At 36.4% G+C, this 18212-nt stretch overlaps 1 protein-coding gene across 2 annotated transcripts in view; it reads left to right on the forward strand.

Annotated features, from left to right (window-relative positions):
* The window catches only part of LOC149779505 (PAN2-PAN3 deadenylation complex catalytic subunit PAN2-like), a 141814-nt gene that overhangs the window by 112693 nt on the left and 10909 nt on the right, over positions 1-18212 (forward strand). For both annotated transcript variants that reach the window (XM_089940204.1, XM_089940205.1), the window contains exons 20-24: positions 5780-5925; positions 9579-9705; positions 13996-14196; positions 14898-14988; positions 17651-17805. In XM_089940204.1, the coding sequence (XP_089796330.1) occupies positions 5780-5925; positions 9579-9705; positions 13996-14196; positions 14898-14988; positions 17651-17805 (720 nt within the window). The remainder of the gene's footprint in view (positions 1-5779; positions 5926-9578; positions 9706-13995; positions 14197-14897; positions 14989-17650; positions 17806-18212) is intronic.

Here is an 18212-nt window from a genome sequence, read left to right on the forward strand (position 1 = left end):
ACAGACAAACCCTACCAAGCCCTCCCTGCAGTTACATTGCTGTAAGACATTTAATACAGGCAAACCCTACAAGCCCTCCCTTCAGTTACATTGCGGTAAGATATTTAATATGGGCAAGCCCTACCAAGCCCTCCCTGCAGTTACATTGCGGTAAGATATTTAATATGGGCAAGCCCTACCAAGCCCTCCCATCAGTTACGTTGCAGTTAGATATTTAATATGGGCAAGCCCTATCAAGCCCTCCCCTAACCACTCAGGTGACCTAGTCATTAGAGTGTCCAGCTCTGATGCGGGAGGTTGTGGGTTCGATCCCAGGCTGAGTCATACCAAAGACTTACAAAAATGGTACTTGCAGCTGTCTCGCTTGGTGCTCAGCATTAAGAGGTTAGTCTTAGGACTGGTCAGCCTGGTGTCGTCAGGATAATGTGACTGGGTGGGACATCATGCTACATGTCTGCGACATGATGCCCTAGTGCAAAACATCACTATAAACTGCCACATTGCAGACATCGTAGTGATAATGGCTGAAAAATTGTTAAAGCTACGTTAAAAGTCCAAACCAAACACCCAAGCCTCTCTGCAGTTACTTCGCTGTGAGACATCTAATATAGGCGAACCCTACCAAGCCCTCCCAGTAGTTACGTTGCTGTGCATGCTGAGCATGCACTTCCATTGCAGGACCGCTTCGGTGGCCTAGCAGTCAGAATGTCCACCTCAGATTTCGGAGGTAATGGGTTCAAACCCTGGCTGAGTCATACCAGAAACTTATAAAAATTGCACTGACAGCTGCCTCTCTAGGTACTCAGCATTAAGAGATCAGTGTTAGGACTGGTTGGCCTGATTTCAGGATAATGTGACTGGGTGGGACATAATGCTACATGTTCACGGCATGATGACCCAGTGCTAGACGTCACTATAAACTGCCACACTGCAGATATAGTGGTAAGACTTAAAAATTGTTAAAGCTAATTTAAAAATTCAAATCACACACAAACACACATGCACTTCTACTGCAATAGTAACCGATGGAATTTGGAACCATTCTTTCTATTCAGTGGGATACAGCTTTCATCATATTTCTGCCTGGGCAAGTAGAAGAGCATTTTAGTGTTTTTTTGTTTTTTTGTTATTGCTAAAATGAGCCAAAACATGTAAAAGTCTTTCTACACTTGGTAGGGTTGGAATTGTTCAGAGGAAAGACATACTGTTTTGTGAACCCCTTACCTGCTTACATAGATCAACCTAATATGACCTTGACCTTTGACATTTAAATAGACTATTTGCTAAGGAATTGTCATTTAAACACATTAGTGCTATGGTTTGCATACACATAGCAAAGGAGTTATTATGCCCCTGGCATGTAGTGTGTGGGATATATATATATATATATATATATATATATATATATATATATATATATATATATATATATATATATATATATATATATATATATTATGTCCACCTGTCAATAAATGTTTTCTTTCAAAATTACAGTGCTCTCAAACCATTCAGAATATCTCTACACATTAAATTAGTGGTCTAGATGTGCCTTTTGCTATTCACAGTTCTTCAGTTTCAGTATTGTTAATGTTTTTGTCCATCTTTCTTGCCATCCATCCATTATCCACACTTTCATTTCAGTGTTAAAACTCCAAAACCATGCAAGATGTCCCCATGAGATTTGGTACATTTTTAGATTATAGTGCTGATGTGTGTTTTGCTATTGACAGTACATTTTTAGATTATAGTTCTGATGTGTGTTTTGCTATTTACAGTACAATTTTAGATTATAGTTCTGACATGTGTTTTGCTATTTACAGTATTTGTGACATTTTTATACATTTGTTCGTCTATCCTTCTGTCAGTTTCATTTCTTGAATAGAACTACAGCACAATTCAAAATATCTAGTGAAGACTTGGCATACATACTAGACTAGTGGACTAGATGTGCCTTGGTACATACATTAGACTAGTGGTCTTGATGTGCCTTGGTATACATATTAGACTAGTGGTCTAGATGTGCCTTGGTATACATATTAGACTAGTGGTCTAGATGTGCCTTGGTATACATATTAGACTAGTGGTCTAGATGTGCCTTGGTATACATATTAGACTAGTGGTCTAGATGTGCCTTGGTATACGTATTAGACTAGTGGTCTAGATGTGCCTTGGTATACGTATTAGACTAGTGGTCTAGATGTGCCTTGGTATACATATTAAACTAGTGGTCTAGATGTGCCTTGGTATATGTATTAGACTAGTGGTCTATATTTGCCTTGGAGTACATATATTAAACCAATGGTCTAGATATGTATTGGTACATATATTAGACTAGTGGTCTATATGTGCCTTGGTACACATATTAGACTAGTGGTCTAGATGTGCCTTGGTACACATATTAGACTAGTGGTCTAGATGTGCCTTGGTATACATATTAGACTAGTGGTCTAGATGTGCCTTGGTATACATGTTAGCCTAGTGGTCTAGATAAGTATTGGTACACATATTTGACTAGTGGTCTATATGTGTCTTGGTACACATATTAAACCAATGGTCTAGATATGTATTGGTAGACATATTAGACTAGTGGTGTAGATGTGCATTGGTACACATATTAGACTATTGGTCTATATTTGCCTTGGGGCACATATATTAGACCAATGGTCTAGATATGTATTGGTACACATATTAGACTAGTGGTCTACATGTGCTTTGGTATACATATTAGACTAGTGGTCTAGATGTGCCTTGGTACACATATTAGACTAGTGGTCTATATTTGCCTTGGGGTACATATATTAGACCAATGGTCTAGATATGTATTGGTACACATATTAGACTAGTGGTTTATATGTGCCTTGGTACACATATTAGACTAGTGGTCTAGATGTGCCTTGTTATACATATTAGACTAGTGGTCTAGATGTGCCTTGGTATACATATTAGACTAGTGGACTAGATGTGCCTTGCTATACATATTAGACTAGTGGTCTAGATGTGCCTTGGTACATGTATTAGAATAGTGGCCTAGATGTGCCTTGGGGTACATATATATTAGACCAATGGTCTAGATATGTGTTGGTACACATATTAGGCTAGTGGTTTATATGTGCCTTGGTATACATATTAGACTAGTGGTCTAGATGTGCCTTGGTATACATATTAGACTAGTGGTCTAGATGTGCCTTGGTATACATATTAAACTAGTGGTCTAGATGTGCCTTGGTATACATGTTAGACTAGTGGTGTAGATGTGCCTTGGTACATGTATTAGAATAGTAGCCTAGATGTGCCTTGGTATACATATTAGACTAGTGGTCTAGATGTGCCTTGGTATACATATTAAACTAGTGGTCTAGATGTGCCTTGGTATACATGTTAGACTAGTGGTATAGATGTGCCTTGGTACATGTATTAGAATAGTGACCTAGATGTGCCTTGGTACACATATTAGACTAGTGGTCTGTATGTGCCTTGGTACACACATTAAACTAGTGGTCTAGATGTGCCTTGGTATACATATTAGACTAGTGGTCCAGATGTGCCTTTGTACATGTATTAGAATAGTGGCCTAGATGTGCCTTGGTACACATATTAGACTAGTGGTCTGTATGTGCCTTGGTACACACATTAAACTAGTGGTCTAGATGTGCCTTGGTACACATATTAGACTAGTGGTCTAGATGTGCCTTGGTACACATATTAGACTAGTGGTCTAGATGTGCCTTGGTACACATATTTGACTAGTGGTCTAGATGTGCCTTGGTACATGTATTAGAATAGTGGCCTAGATGCATTCACTGCCAGGAATTCTTCAGTTTCAATATTTTTTACTTTTATTCTGATAGTCTTTCCATCCTTTTTTATCATTCACAATTTTGTTTCTGGGGCAAAACCATTCAGAATATATCAGTCACACTTGGTACATATAACACACTAGTAATATAGATGTGCCTTTTGCTATTGAGAACATACCAGTCACACTTGGTACATATAAAAACACTAGTAATCTATATGTGCCTTTTGCTATTGAGAATATACCAGTCACACTTGGTACATATAAAAACACTAGTAATCTATATTTGCCTTTTGCTCTTGATAAGTCACTTTCTGTCCCTTTATCAATAAACAGTTTCATTTCTGGATTGAGCATAACTTGGATCCTTTCAGGGTCACCAAATTTGGTACACATCAGGCAAGATGCATTGAAATGTGCCTTTTGATGATTTGAAATTTCCACATTCAGTATTTTTTATGTTGCCATGGAAACGATGTGGAGCATAAGCACTGTATAAACGGAGAGTACTGGACCATAGAATACTTTATGTACGAGTGTTAAGATTCTTTGGTCTTAAATTAACAGAAATAAGTAAGACCTACAAATTTGGTAAAATTCAATATTTACAATTTATTTTCATAGAATACACAGGGAAAATTTAAAAGTAACTTATAGTATGGTGAATTAAATCTCTCATAATCCTAAATGTTCTATCACAAATTTAAGATCATCACACATGAAAATATCAGCAGAATGAATGGTGTACACCTTTGAAAATATCAGCAAAACACTTGAATTTATCAGCAGAATGAAAGATGTACACTTTTGAATGTGTCAGCACAATGGATGGTGTACACACTTGAATTTATCAGCAGAATGAAAGATGTACACCTTTGAATGTATCAACACAATGAATGATGTACACACTTGAATTTATCAGCAGAATGAAAGATGTACACCTTTGAATGTGTCAGCAGAATGAATAGTGTACACCTCTGAATATATCAACCAAATGAATATGTACACACTTGAATGTATCAGCACAATGAATCGTGTACACACTTGAATTTATCAGCAGAATGAATAATGTACACACTTGAATTTATTTGCAGAATGAATAGTGTACACCTTTGAATATATCAGCAGAATGAATGGTGTACACACTTGAATTTATCAGCAGAATGAATGGTGTACACAGTGGAATTTATCAGCAGAATGAATAGTGTACACAGTGGAATTTATCAGCAGAATGAATACTTTACACAGTGGAATTTATCAGCAGAATAAATAGTGTACACAGTGGAATTTATCAGCAGAATGAATAGTGTACACAGTGGAATTTATCAGCAGAATGAATAGTGTACACAGTGGAATTTATCAGCAGAATGAATAGTGTACACACTTGAATTTATCAGCAGAATGAATAGTGTACACAGTGGAATTTATCAGCAGAATGAATGCTGTATGTCCTTGAATATATCAGCAGAATGAAGAACTACATTTTGAGCAATCAGTTTATTATTTGACAGCAATTCTGGGTCATTGTGGTGTGCAGCTGAGTGTTTATCAATCATATAGGTCTTTTTTTAGTGTAAAACAAACAGCTGAGTAATAAACATGTGACAGTATGGTGCAAAATGGTTCTGGAGAAATGAACCATGGGTATACTGTACACACTTTAGAAATGAACCATGGGTGTGCAGTACACACTTTAGAAATGAACCATAGGTGTGCTGTTCACACTTTAGAAATGAACCATGGGTATACTGTACACACTTTAGAAATAAACCATGGGTATACTGTACACACTTTAGAATGTTGTTCAGAGTTTAATATGCAGTACTATTAGATAAATAAACAAAAACAATTCCATTTCTTTAAAAAAAATTGTATATTAGCTGCTGTTTATTTCTGTTATTTAGACTTAGTTCAACAAATTTAGATCAAAGTTGATTGTAATCTTTGGATACGGCCTTAATCATTTTCCTTTTTTTTCAGCTAAAGAAGCATAGGGAGGAGTTAGAAGGTTTATCATCAGCATCACCCTCACCTGTCCCACAATCCTCTTCACCTGTCATGTGTCGATATGGGAGAAACTGTACCAGGAAAGGTTGTCGATTTCGCCATGAGACCGATCTGACAAGGTAATACTTTTATTGGAACATGGGGTGATTTTGTTTTAAATTAAGTTAAAGTTTTGGGAGGACCTATGATTTTTCATTGTCATTCTCCAGCGTTTTAATTATGTTATAAGAAAAAAATAACAAATATGTAATACAGCCATCTTTGATACAAGGATGGCTTTATGCCACCCAGCTTCTTCCCAACTTTATATATAATCCTAGCCAGAGCTAGAAAAGGAGCATCTCTCAGTTGGAAAGATAGCTTGTGTGATTAGAATTTGGGTGACTGGAACAAGAATACTGGCTTCAGTAATGTAGACAGTGGAGACATGACTTACATGTAAATTGCATCATACTTGCTGCCAATTTAATACTTGTAAATTAATGTACCACTTAATGTCAAAATCATTATACTTTTTATGGCTAAGTGATGTAGAAAAATTAAATGAAATTATTTTATAATCCAGCTAGAAGCAAAATGTAAACTTGCCTTTTTAAATTGTGTCCAAACATACCAGCTTAACATTTTCCTTCATGCAAATACAGGCTATCTTGGTAAGCATTTGCTTTTAATATTCCCAGAATTTAGTTTCTTATCTTTTGGGAAAAAGATACGTGACAAAAATCTGAATATACTTAATTGAAGAATCTTGTATGTACTTTTTTTACACGCTTATGAGTAGAGTCCAACTTGAAATTGATGGACCCAAATTTGCCATCACATAATATGCTAGCAAGTTTGTGTCTGTATAGTTTATTAGGAGCAATCAGTAGAATAAACAACATAGACCCTGATCTAACAGTGCATTATTTGATGATGGAGTAAGGTCAGTATTGTTTGCAGTTGGACATGACTTATACATGAGTACATAGAGTATCTTTATTGTCAATTATACACGAGTACATACAGTACCTTTATTGTCAATTAAATGTGAAAAAAACATCCTCTTTATGATCTTGTGTACGTTATTCGAACACGTGTCATGGGAAACTCATGATTCTTTACTCACCCCCACCAATATGATTGTGTTAAGAAAACACGATTTTCAGTCATCTTCGTAAAATAGAATACAAATTGGAGAGACTTATTCTGACATCACAGTATATGCCCACTACTTGTAAAAAAGAAAAGTAAACAGTTGTGCTTCATTGTCATAGTAAACTATTACATCAGGGCAATTTACAGTTTATTGTCAAAGAGGTGATTAAAAGGTAAATTGGTCAAAGACACTTTTACACAGATTTCTTAATTGATTGACAATAGCTAAGGTGATGATGTGTTTCGAACCCTTTGTCTGAGAATCCATTAGGCTCATTTGCATAGGTATAGTACACAAAGTGGATCAGTTAAATCAAAGAGGTGAATGTTTAAGAAACAAAACCTGTTACTCTTTCTTGTCTTGAATATATAATGTTCAAATCAGCTTTATGAAAGATTATTGGCTAGTTCATGATCAGTGGCATTGTTTCTTTTATGTCAGATTTTGCACCATATATTATTTTGGTAGTTGGAATAGAAGTGTGATTCATTTATGAAAGCAAAATGTTGGAATGCAACCATGATTCATGTAAGAATGAACAATCAGCAATGTAAGAATAACTCAATTTAAGCATTCCTGGTTGACGGAACTTGGCTTTATTTGACTTTTTTAGTGCAGCAGCATGGGGGTACTATTTGATTTTGTGCACTTAGTTCAAACATTGTATCAACATAAGTCATTTTGGGAGTGTACATCCATCAGCAGAATAACACCACACAGGATCTGGAAGAGTCACTATTGCAAAACTGAGTCCCCAATGTATCTGCTGTGCCCATATCCACTAAAGACTAATGATATTTTTATGCCAAAACTTTTCGTAATAGAAGTTTGTTTTATAATTGAGCATTTTAAAGATTGATGTGTTTGAAGAAAAAAATCATATGAATATTGTTAAATAAGTAGAAAAATTAGAATGGATCTTTACTGAAAATCTGTTCTAATCTTCATTATTGTAAGTCAATTTGCACCTTTTTTCATGAAACATGATGAAATTATACATGTATTGTACAAAATCAAAGCCCAGTGTAAGTGAAAACAAGGAGGAAAACAATCCACACCTGATTGACTTTCAGTCTAAGTAATTGTTTTTGAGGTAAATACATAAAGATCATGTCAATTCATCTTGACAACAGCTCTCATCTGCATTATCAACATTCCAGCTTAAACGCCATTGGTCCTTAGATCAAATCATCATATTTTTCTACCCCACATTAAAACCAGCCTTTTTTCCTTCATCAAACTCTTAAGGAATTTAACACTGTTTATTAATAAGAGTATTAATTTTGAATAATAACCAAAACAGAAGTGTATTTACAGACTGAATCCATGATAGAAGTGTATTGACTGAATGAACTCACGATAGAACTGACTCAAACCATGACAGTCTAGAAACTGACTGAATCAGTGACTGAACTAACTGAAACCATGATAAATGTCTAGCAGCTGACTGAGTCAGTGACAGAAGTGTATCAAATGACTAAATTCAGGAAAGAAGTGTATCACCTGACTGGATACATGAAAGAAGTGTATCACCTGACTGAATCCATGACAGAATTGTATCCGCTGACTGAATCCATGACAGAATTGTATCCGCTGACTGAATCCATAACAGAACTGACTGAAACCATGATAATAAGTATAGCTACTGACTGAATCAGTGAAAGAAGTGTATCAACTGACTGGATACATGAAAAATGTGTATCAACTGACTGAATCCATGACAGAAGTGTATCCACTGAATGAATCCATGACAGAAGTGTATCAGCTGACTAAATCCGTGACAGAAGTATTTTAACTAACTGAATCCATGACAAAAGTGTTATCAGCTGACTGAATCCATGACAGAAGTGTATCAACTGACTGTATCCATGAAAGGTGTCAACGGACTGAATCTATGACAGAAGTATATCAACTGAGTGAATCCATGAAAGAAGTGTATCATCTGACTGAATCCATGACAGAAGTTATCAACTGACTGAATCCATGACAGAAGTGTATCAACTGACTGAATTCATGAAAGAAGTGTATCACCTGACTGAATCTATGACAGAAGTATATCAACTGAGTGAATCCATGAAAGAAGTGTATCATCTGACTGAATCCATGACAGAAGTGTATCAGCTGACTGAATTCATGGCAGAACTGACTCAAACCATGACAGTCTAGAAACTGACTGAATCAGTGACAGAACTGACTGAAACCATGATAAAGGTCTAGCAGCTGACTGAGTCAATGACAGAAGTGTATCAACTGACTGAATCCATGACAGAAGTATATCAACTGACTGAATCCATGAAAGAAGGGTGTCAGCTGACTGAATCCGTGACATAAGTGTATCAGCTGACTGAATCCATGAAAGAAGGGTGTCAGCTGACTAAATCCATGACATAAGTGTATCAGCTGACTGAATCCATGAAAGAAGGGTGTCAGCTGACTGAAGTGACATGTTTAATGACAAGATTCTGTATATCCTGGGTCTGTGCAGTTTGCATTTGAACTTGACACATAAGCAAGTGTATATGGTATATGTGCCAACTATCTGAACTGGGGTCATGTTATGTTCCTGCCTGTATATTAACTGGTAAAGGTTGTTTGACTAAACATGTAACTACTGTCCATTTTCTCTTACAACAGTGAGGGGTCAGAGGACTTGTTCAGAACGAAGCCAGCGGTTATTGTTGGGCCTGCTTGGGTTCCAATGGGGTTAAAGGTCACACTGTCAGCTGATGGAAAACCTCAGATTGATGAAATTTCGGATGAGGTGAGATTTTATTTTTTTCTGTAATATTATTTATTATGTGTAGGTTCATTTTGTCAGTACCAGTTTTACATTATTGGAACATGTGTTTCAGGATTCTCTTATTTCTGGTAGATTTGTGCAACATTTTTTACTGTTAATTACAGTGATACTGCCAGGTTACATGACTGCACCAGTCATGCAGAATTTACTGTCTGTCATGTGATTTGAAATTAGCAATGCTTGAGGATTGTTGCAGTGAATTCTGAATGTATTCAAAATAAATCAATGATGTGCAAATAATCTAAGTGAGGTCTGGCCATCTTGTACTTATTGTCAAGTTGTCTGTTTTAGGCTTGATCACCAGGTATTTCTTAGTTCGGCTGGTGGCCTGTCCTTGCATCCTTCACACTGTGCAGTTGCACATGACCAGAAATCCATTAATCTCAAGGCAGTGGTCATTAAAACGATATGGGATTACATTAATTTTCACTCAGATCAAGATGCTAAACATGTCTTTACTAACTCTTGGCTTTTTATAATGTATTTCCAGGGACGTCTGATGGAATAGAAACAATTGAAGTTTCCCAGAGTCAGTTTACTAGGTTTCAGACTGGCAAACCTGCTAAAAGTGCAAAATATTTCTGTCAAACTTTATGGGACTATTAGTCATGTAGTGACAGCTTTTTATCGCTTGATTGATTAACAATAGATTGTTATGCTAAATGATAATAAAATATCAAGAATGTGTTTTTCTGTGGCTCCACCTTTTGGAAAGATAACTGTATGATCCTTCATTACTGGCAGCATCACTGTAATAACAAACCGTAGGAAATGAAACTTCAAAATATTTAACAAAATGAACATAAATAAAACATATCAGTTGTTGTTGTTGTTATGGGGTTTAACACCATTTTTGAGCACATGATAGGCTATGCATGGCAGCCAGTATTAATGGTGGAGGAAGAACCAGGGAAAATGCCAGGAAGAACCACTGACCCACAAGAAGCTACTGGCAAGCTTTCTCACATACCCACATTGGCCGAATCCTAGACTCGAACCCACGCAAATAGAGGTGAGATGGCAGTGATCCGTAACGGCGAGCGCTTTAGACCACTCGGCCACTCTGGGCCCCCATATCAGCTGTACAGTGTACCAAAATCAAACTCGGGGCATAAACATTACCAGAAAAATGACACCGATACATCGGTTATTGTGATTCCTTACTTGAGTTCATGGATATGCATGCTGTTTTCTTGATGGAATGGAAATTCTTTTTTAATTGGATCTGGTTTTTCATGGTCCGCTTGCTAGTTTCTTCATGGGACGAAAATTATTTTTTAATTGGTTCTGTCAAATGTAGGGTCTATAGTGTTCACTGAGTCCATGAAAATTGGCATCCCACAAATAAAACTGAATTCATAATACTTTCATTGAAGTCTCAACTGCAATATGGGCTTGGTTTGCTTTAAAAAGTTGATTGTAGATTCAAATTCAATACATTTGATGTACATTTCAAGTATCCTGTAGTTGAAACAAGCATGGAAAGCACTCAACAAGGGTCTTAACAGGGGCCTTTTTTTGTTGCATGTGTGGACATACTTTCATTATTGAGTAAATACAAATATTATTTTCCATTAGTACACTGCTGTCAGGCATTTCTGCGCACCTAAGGTTTTCGTTTCCAATATTGAAGCAAACGCATACCAAATTCGAGCGATTGACAAAAATAAAATACTGCAGTGCTTACCATTTGAAAAGATGCAGTTGTCACCAGAATATTCTGTTCAAAATAATATTAATTTTGGACACAGGGGATTCCACCCTCCTGTTTTCCTGACTCGTGATATGTTGGTCTATTCTGCGCATAGCTTTGAAAAGATGTAATGTTTATCCATCTTGCTATAGAAAGGAAATATATTACTTTGGACTATTTCCATCAGCAGTTCAGTCGAGTAATTAGGTCAGGTTTATAGCTAGTTTTACAAAATTCAACGTAAAAATGCCAATAAATGACGAGATATTAAGCAAACTAAACCAATCTTGTAAAAAAGTTAGTAAAGTTCAACATTTGATGAAAAATAAGCTATTACATGGAAGAGAAACAACAATGAAAGGATGTAATGTGTTTACAACATCTTGTTGATGGGGAAAAATTACTACAGAATTTAGAAACAGACTATACGCCGGTGAATTTGTTGAGAATTTATGTTCTCGCGGCAAGTAGACACATTGGGTAGCAGACGATGTGTACGTGTGGGACAACTTCTTGCAAAATTGGAAACTTGGATTAAAATAGTTTTGTTTTAAGGTACACATTTCCATCTTTTATATAATGTATTTACTTGTATGATTCTAAAAGATGCATAGTAAATCAAATTTTCTGGGTTACAGGTTCAAGAAGGTCATGGAGTGGGTCTTCACGTTGCCATTTAGAAATCACATTTTTATGTGCATTTCGAGTCTAAATGTGGGATATTTTTGTACACTTTATGAATATCACTTTTCTTAATTAATGTACGGTTCTTCTTCCTGGATACAAAATGGATTTTTGACCCAAAATAGCACTTGACCAAATGTTTACAGAAATGACATATCGCTGTGCAGAATTACCCGACGTGCAGAATAGGCCGACATGGCGGGAAGTTTACATACTTTCTTTGGTGCCATGTGCAAGACTGCATATGAGCCAGAATCTCGTGAGACTTGCCATCAGAAAGTAGATAATGTATCAAATTTGGAATAAGAAAGTAGAATGCTCTGTGTGTGTGTGTGTGTGTGTGTGTGTGTGTGTTGGAATTTTAATGTAGCTTTAACAATGTTTCAGTCATATTGCTATGATGTCTGCACTGTGGCAGTTTATAGTGATGTCTAGCAATGGGGCATCATGACGCAGACATGTAGCATGATGTCCCACCCAGTCATATTTTCCTGACACCATTCTAACCAGTTCTAACACTAACCTCTTAATGCTGATTGCCTAGCGAGGCAGCTGTTAGTACCATTTTTTAAAGTCTTTGGTATGACTTGGCCAGGGTTTGAACCCACGACCTCCCGCATTCAAGGCGGATGCTTAAACCACTAGGCCACTGGAGTGGACTTGAATGCCATAGAGACTGAGATATTCATGAATGATTAATGGAATAAGACATTTCCCACGACAAAATATTTAAACATTATTGATTGTATGTACAATGGTGTCATGATTGTGGAAGGAAACATTTAATGGCAAACCCATGGAACACAGAGCTTTGCAACTCACTAGTCATTAGGTCACAAAGGAGTTCACATTTAAGAAAAAAAGCTGAAGTATACTGTGTTGCACAACAGTGGTACAAAAAGAAGTGAATGGCATTTTTTTTCTTCTTCTGAAATCTTGGCAAATTTATTTATTTAGAATGGAATTATTGAAGCTAAATTAAATCATAAGTCCCGTGGTCTGGAAGACCGTTGGGGCACTGCAGAAGACCAGACAACCAGCTTCCTCCATTCCTCTTGATTTTCCGTCTTTCTCAGTGAGTCACTCAGTGTCAAACCTGTCAACGCTCAGATGTTATCTTCCCACCTCTTTCTATGCCTGCCTCTCATTTTCCTTGTACAGTGCCTTGTAGGATTGTGTTGGCAAGTCCTGATGATCATGAGACACGCCCATACCACTGCAGTTTCAGTTTTTTCACTATGACCAGGAGGTCAATGTGAGGCCCAATGGCTTGTCTTATCCTCTGCCTTATTTTTTCATTTGGTGATATGGTCTTTGTATGTGATGCCGAGGATCTTTCGGAAACATCTCATCTCTGTAGCCTGTATCCTTTTCTCCAAGTCTGCTGTCATGATCCATGATTTGCAGATTTCTCTGATTCCATCTAGCCATGCTCAAATTTTAAGAATGACAACTTTAAACTATTGAGATTTGTTATCAAGTTACAGTTGTAAAATTACAAAAAATCACATTTATCACTGCCCTTCATTGTTTAGATTTTCATTCTTTCATAATAACACTAACTACTTCAGACTGAATTAACAGTGGCGGTATTATGATCCTTATATTGGTGAGTATTCAATTACTGCAAGGACAAAAAGGGTTATTGGGACTCCTATAGTCAAGAGATTACTCCAACTTTGTACAGCAAAGTGTCCTAGACTCCAACTTTGAAATATTCTTTGGAGAACCTTTATTTTGAATTTTTTGTGTTTGACATTATGGTCACAATAGTCTGATTTTCAAATAATTACAAAAACTGATCATTCAGGTATTCTTTACAGATTGTAAATGCAAATCATCTTTAATGCATGACTGCTTCTTAATTTTGAAAGGAAACGCTGCCAAAGATCCATCCTTTGCGGACCAAGTACTATGAAATATTTGCAACAGTAGTGCATGTAAAGGATGCCAAAACAGGTGGTCACCTAGTGAGCCACATTAAAGTTGGAGAGACATACCACCAGCGGAAAGAGAATGTCACCTGTACACAGTGGTATCTCATGAATGACTTCTCCATAACTCCAATAGAAAAGGTAGGCAGGATTGTAATGTGTTACAATATTATGTCTTCTTCTTTTTGATTCTTATGCAATGGCACCGTTATCTGTACTATTGTTCTATTATCGATCAGGACTGCGTTATGGTAATACTGTGATTCTTGTGACTTCTTACATGGTGGCACATTTTCTTCAAATACATTACCCAATCATAAGTGTTTAGTTCTCCTAAGGCATTATGATTGGGTAAGTATTCTTGAAGAAACTTATTTTACTAGGAAAAATTGGTTTCTTTAATACTGTTTTATTGACCATCAGGGGTGTTGTTTTACTTAAGACCATAATTGGGATGATAGGTATTCAAATTTCTTTAAAACTTTGCTTTTATAGAACTTATCAGTTTACCATTAAAGAGTTTACTTTGTTCTGAAGACTCATACCATATTATTGTTGTAATTTGCTTTTTTACCAGTCACCTATACAGAGCTATGACAGCCTGGACAATATGTGACATCTTTGAATTCTTGGTTGTTACAGCTGGAAAGATGAAATACAGTGCAGCACATAGAAAGTTTAAAATGCATATATAGGTCCTTTGGTCTATAATTAAATATTCATAATCCATATTTATACAAGGACATCTAGAATATGTTAGTTTTTATTCCTGTGTTGAATAATGTAATTGTAGTGAAGAAATTTTGTAATATTTTCGAACATTTTTTTTTTTCCTTTTCCAGTATGAAGCGGTTCAGTTAAATTTGGACTGGAAGGTGCCCTGTACGATATACTTCATACGGCGGGACATTGTCAAGTATTATAATCTTGCAGGTAGCATATTATTTGTACATAGCCCAAACCCTCAAATAAGCATATCCAAGCAGCAGCTAAAGTTCATACAAAGTGAATTTATCATTTTCCGCTTTGGCCTTTATGTTACAGCTGGACTAAGCCTTACTGTTGTTATATCCACGTGATTATGGTGTACTCAGGTATCTGCTGTACAATATAGAAAAGTGTTTAACAATTTGAATGAGATAACAGCACATAATGACATGACTTATTCACCTGCCACTATTTTATTTCATATATCTTGTGTTTTTGGTATAGATTAACTCTTTTCAAGTTGAATACTAGAAATGTGGTTGTATTGTCACACAGTTTGTTTGGGTTGTATTATTACACAGTTTATTTGGGTTGTATTATCACACAGCTTATTTGGGTTGTATTATCACGGTTTCTTTGGGTTGTATTATCACAGTTTATTTGGGTTATATTATCACACAGTTTATTTGGGTTGTATTATCGCACAGTTTATTTGGGTTGTATTATCACAGTTTATTTGGGTTGTATTGTCACATTATTTATCTGAGTTGGAGTTCTGATTGTATTGTCACACTGTTTGGGGGTTGTATTGTTGCACTGTTTATTTGGGTTGGAGTTGTGCATGTATTATCACACTGTTGATTTGGGTTGTATTGTCATTCTGTTTATTTAGGTTGTATTGTCGTGGTTAATTTGGTTGGAGTTGTGAATGTATGTTCATTTTGTTTATTTAGATTGTACTGTCACACTGTTTATTTGGGTTTTATTTTCTGTTTATTTAGGTTGTATTGTCACACTATTTTTTAATTGGGTTTGTGATTGTATCTTACTGCTTTATTTGGGTCATTTTAACAATGCCAAGTGAAATACACATGAGCATTATAGTTTTGGAAATGGCATATTAGTTTTGGAATGACATGTACAACAGGTTATTTAGCAAGCAACATGTGAGATGCCAGTTTTCAGAGACTTTTCATCTCAAATGCTGACAGGCAATTTAGAGAATATTGGGGAAATTTTTGCTCTCCCCCCCCCCCATGCTCTGACTACCAGTCAAATAACACGTCATACACCATCCTGGCTACTGACCAAACTGGTCCAGTCATCAGGCTCAGCTGATCACCATACATAACAAGCCAGCTGGGTGAAATGACTAGAAACATTTCTCTGACAGGATATAAAGGACCAGGTGCGCTGTTTATGGTAGCTGTCCAGCCAGGCCCAACAAGCCATCGCATATCAGTATGCACCAGTCAGAACCTGATCCATGTCGAATATGGTGCCACACCACACATGGTGATGACAAAATGTCTTCCCTTCTGTGTGGCATTTTATGCTTGTTCTTGTAAAGCACACCAGAGGAGAACAACCACACATTGGACAAGGGAGCTAGCCCAGACTTACCTGAAAACTTTTTTATGACTATGGTGCAGAAAGAATTTAGTTTTAGAGTCGCAGTAGAATAAATATATTGGACTTTTCACCTTCTGTATGCCGTACTTCTCCTGCAGTTAATGTTGCATACCAGGTTACGGCCATGGTTGATGCCACTGAAGAGGTAGAGCATCTGTCCTTCCAAATCCTACAATAGTCAAGGATGATGGCCAAAATTACCAGGGCCTTTTTTCGAGTCATTTGCATACAATTGGTATGGGTCACATACTGACTTGTACCACTTGGATGTGCCTAGTCGCAGTTGGGACATAACAACCATCATCATGTTTGCTTCCATGTGCCCTCACGCGATTCCCTGCAAATATGAACAACCTTTTGTTGTTTTTGCTCAGGTTTAAGCTGGTACACATCTGTAATATGTGGCCACCAAGCAGTAAGAGTTACTTCCCTTGATCTACATGATGACTAAATGGAAACAAGGGTTGCATCTTTCAGGGAGGGCTGGATTTTGGAGATAGTGGAGTTTCTTTTGCAAATATTAATGTGATTGGGAAAGCAGTCTCTCAGAAACCTGATTTATGAATTAATTTCCTTTTTATTGACAGACTTTATACGATGTCTAGTTGATCCTAAATGTACGGATGCTATGGTAGTCAACTTGAAAATCTTGTTTTTGTTACTCCACCTGGTGGATCATTATTTTAAAATGTTTGCATTAGAACCATTCTGACTATATATAGTCAATCCTAAATAAAAATATTACTGATCCTTCTTGGCCGTTATAAAAATCTTATCCCTACTTCACTTAAAGCAATCATATTGACGATCGGGATTTTACAAAAACATTTCTTGCTTTATGTAGTGGGTCCTAAATGAAAAATATGCAAATGTAACTTCTTAAAAATCTTGTAATAGCTAAATGGATAGCCATATCACATTTAAAAGCTATATATGTTTAAATGATGCAAATTTAACCTCCAAAATGGCTGCCTTGACAGCCATCTTGAAAATCTTGTTCTCTCTGTATCTCTTGTATGAATGATGGCATTGACATGGGGTTTTCACTACAACGTTTCTTGCAATATTTAATAGGATCTGAATGAAAAGTGTGCAGATCTGATGATCACCAACATATCCCCATTTTATGATTGCCATTGGTTTCTCCATAAAGTACCCATGCTTTGTATTATATTTTTTTGTGTTGACTCTCAGTATAGTAAAGGAAACCACTTTTAAATTTTGATTGTTACAGTAGGTATGGTTTTAATTTTAGTGAAGAACCCAATCACATCAGACGTGTTCTTTGATGACTCTTCCATACTGAATCCCAAGAGACGAAAGGTGACATTCACTCCCCTTGATCCAGACGAGCTTCCCAAGGAGGGAACCATTGTGGGGTTGGATGCTGAGTTTGTCTCCCTCAATCAGGTACCTGGCCTTTTTGCTTTTTCTCTTGCAGCATGAAAGCTTGATCATTAAGTTCCATTTCATAACAGGGCATTTTATTATGAATTAAACCTAGCTTATTCAGCATTACAGGTAAAACCCGTTATAACGTGATGCGTGGAGTTCAAAGAATAACATCACGATATAAGTGGGATCACATTAAAATATTTTTTGAAAAACTTCCCTTTAGAAAATGTGCATTGAAATTTCATTGTCATCAGTTTTAACTTCTTGATCATATATCATTTGTTTTGGAAAATTTTGGAATAAAGGCAACAGTAAATGCAGTGCTGGGTTAAAAATCTGGTAGGGATACAAAAGATCAACTTTTACAAGAGCATGTATTTAGCATGTTAAAAAGAGATTTAAAATTAAAAAATGGAAGCCAT

This window comes from Sinohyriopsis cumingii, chromosome 17 (genome assembly GCF_028554795.1).
Source record: "Sinohyriopsis cumingii isolate HCF-2022 chromosome 17, ASM2855479v2, whole genome shotgun sequence".
NCBI lineage: Eukaryota > Metazoa > Mollusca > Bivalvia > Unionida > Unionidae > Sinohyriopsis > Sinohyriopsis cumingii.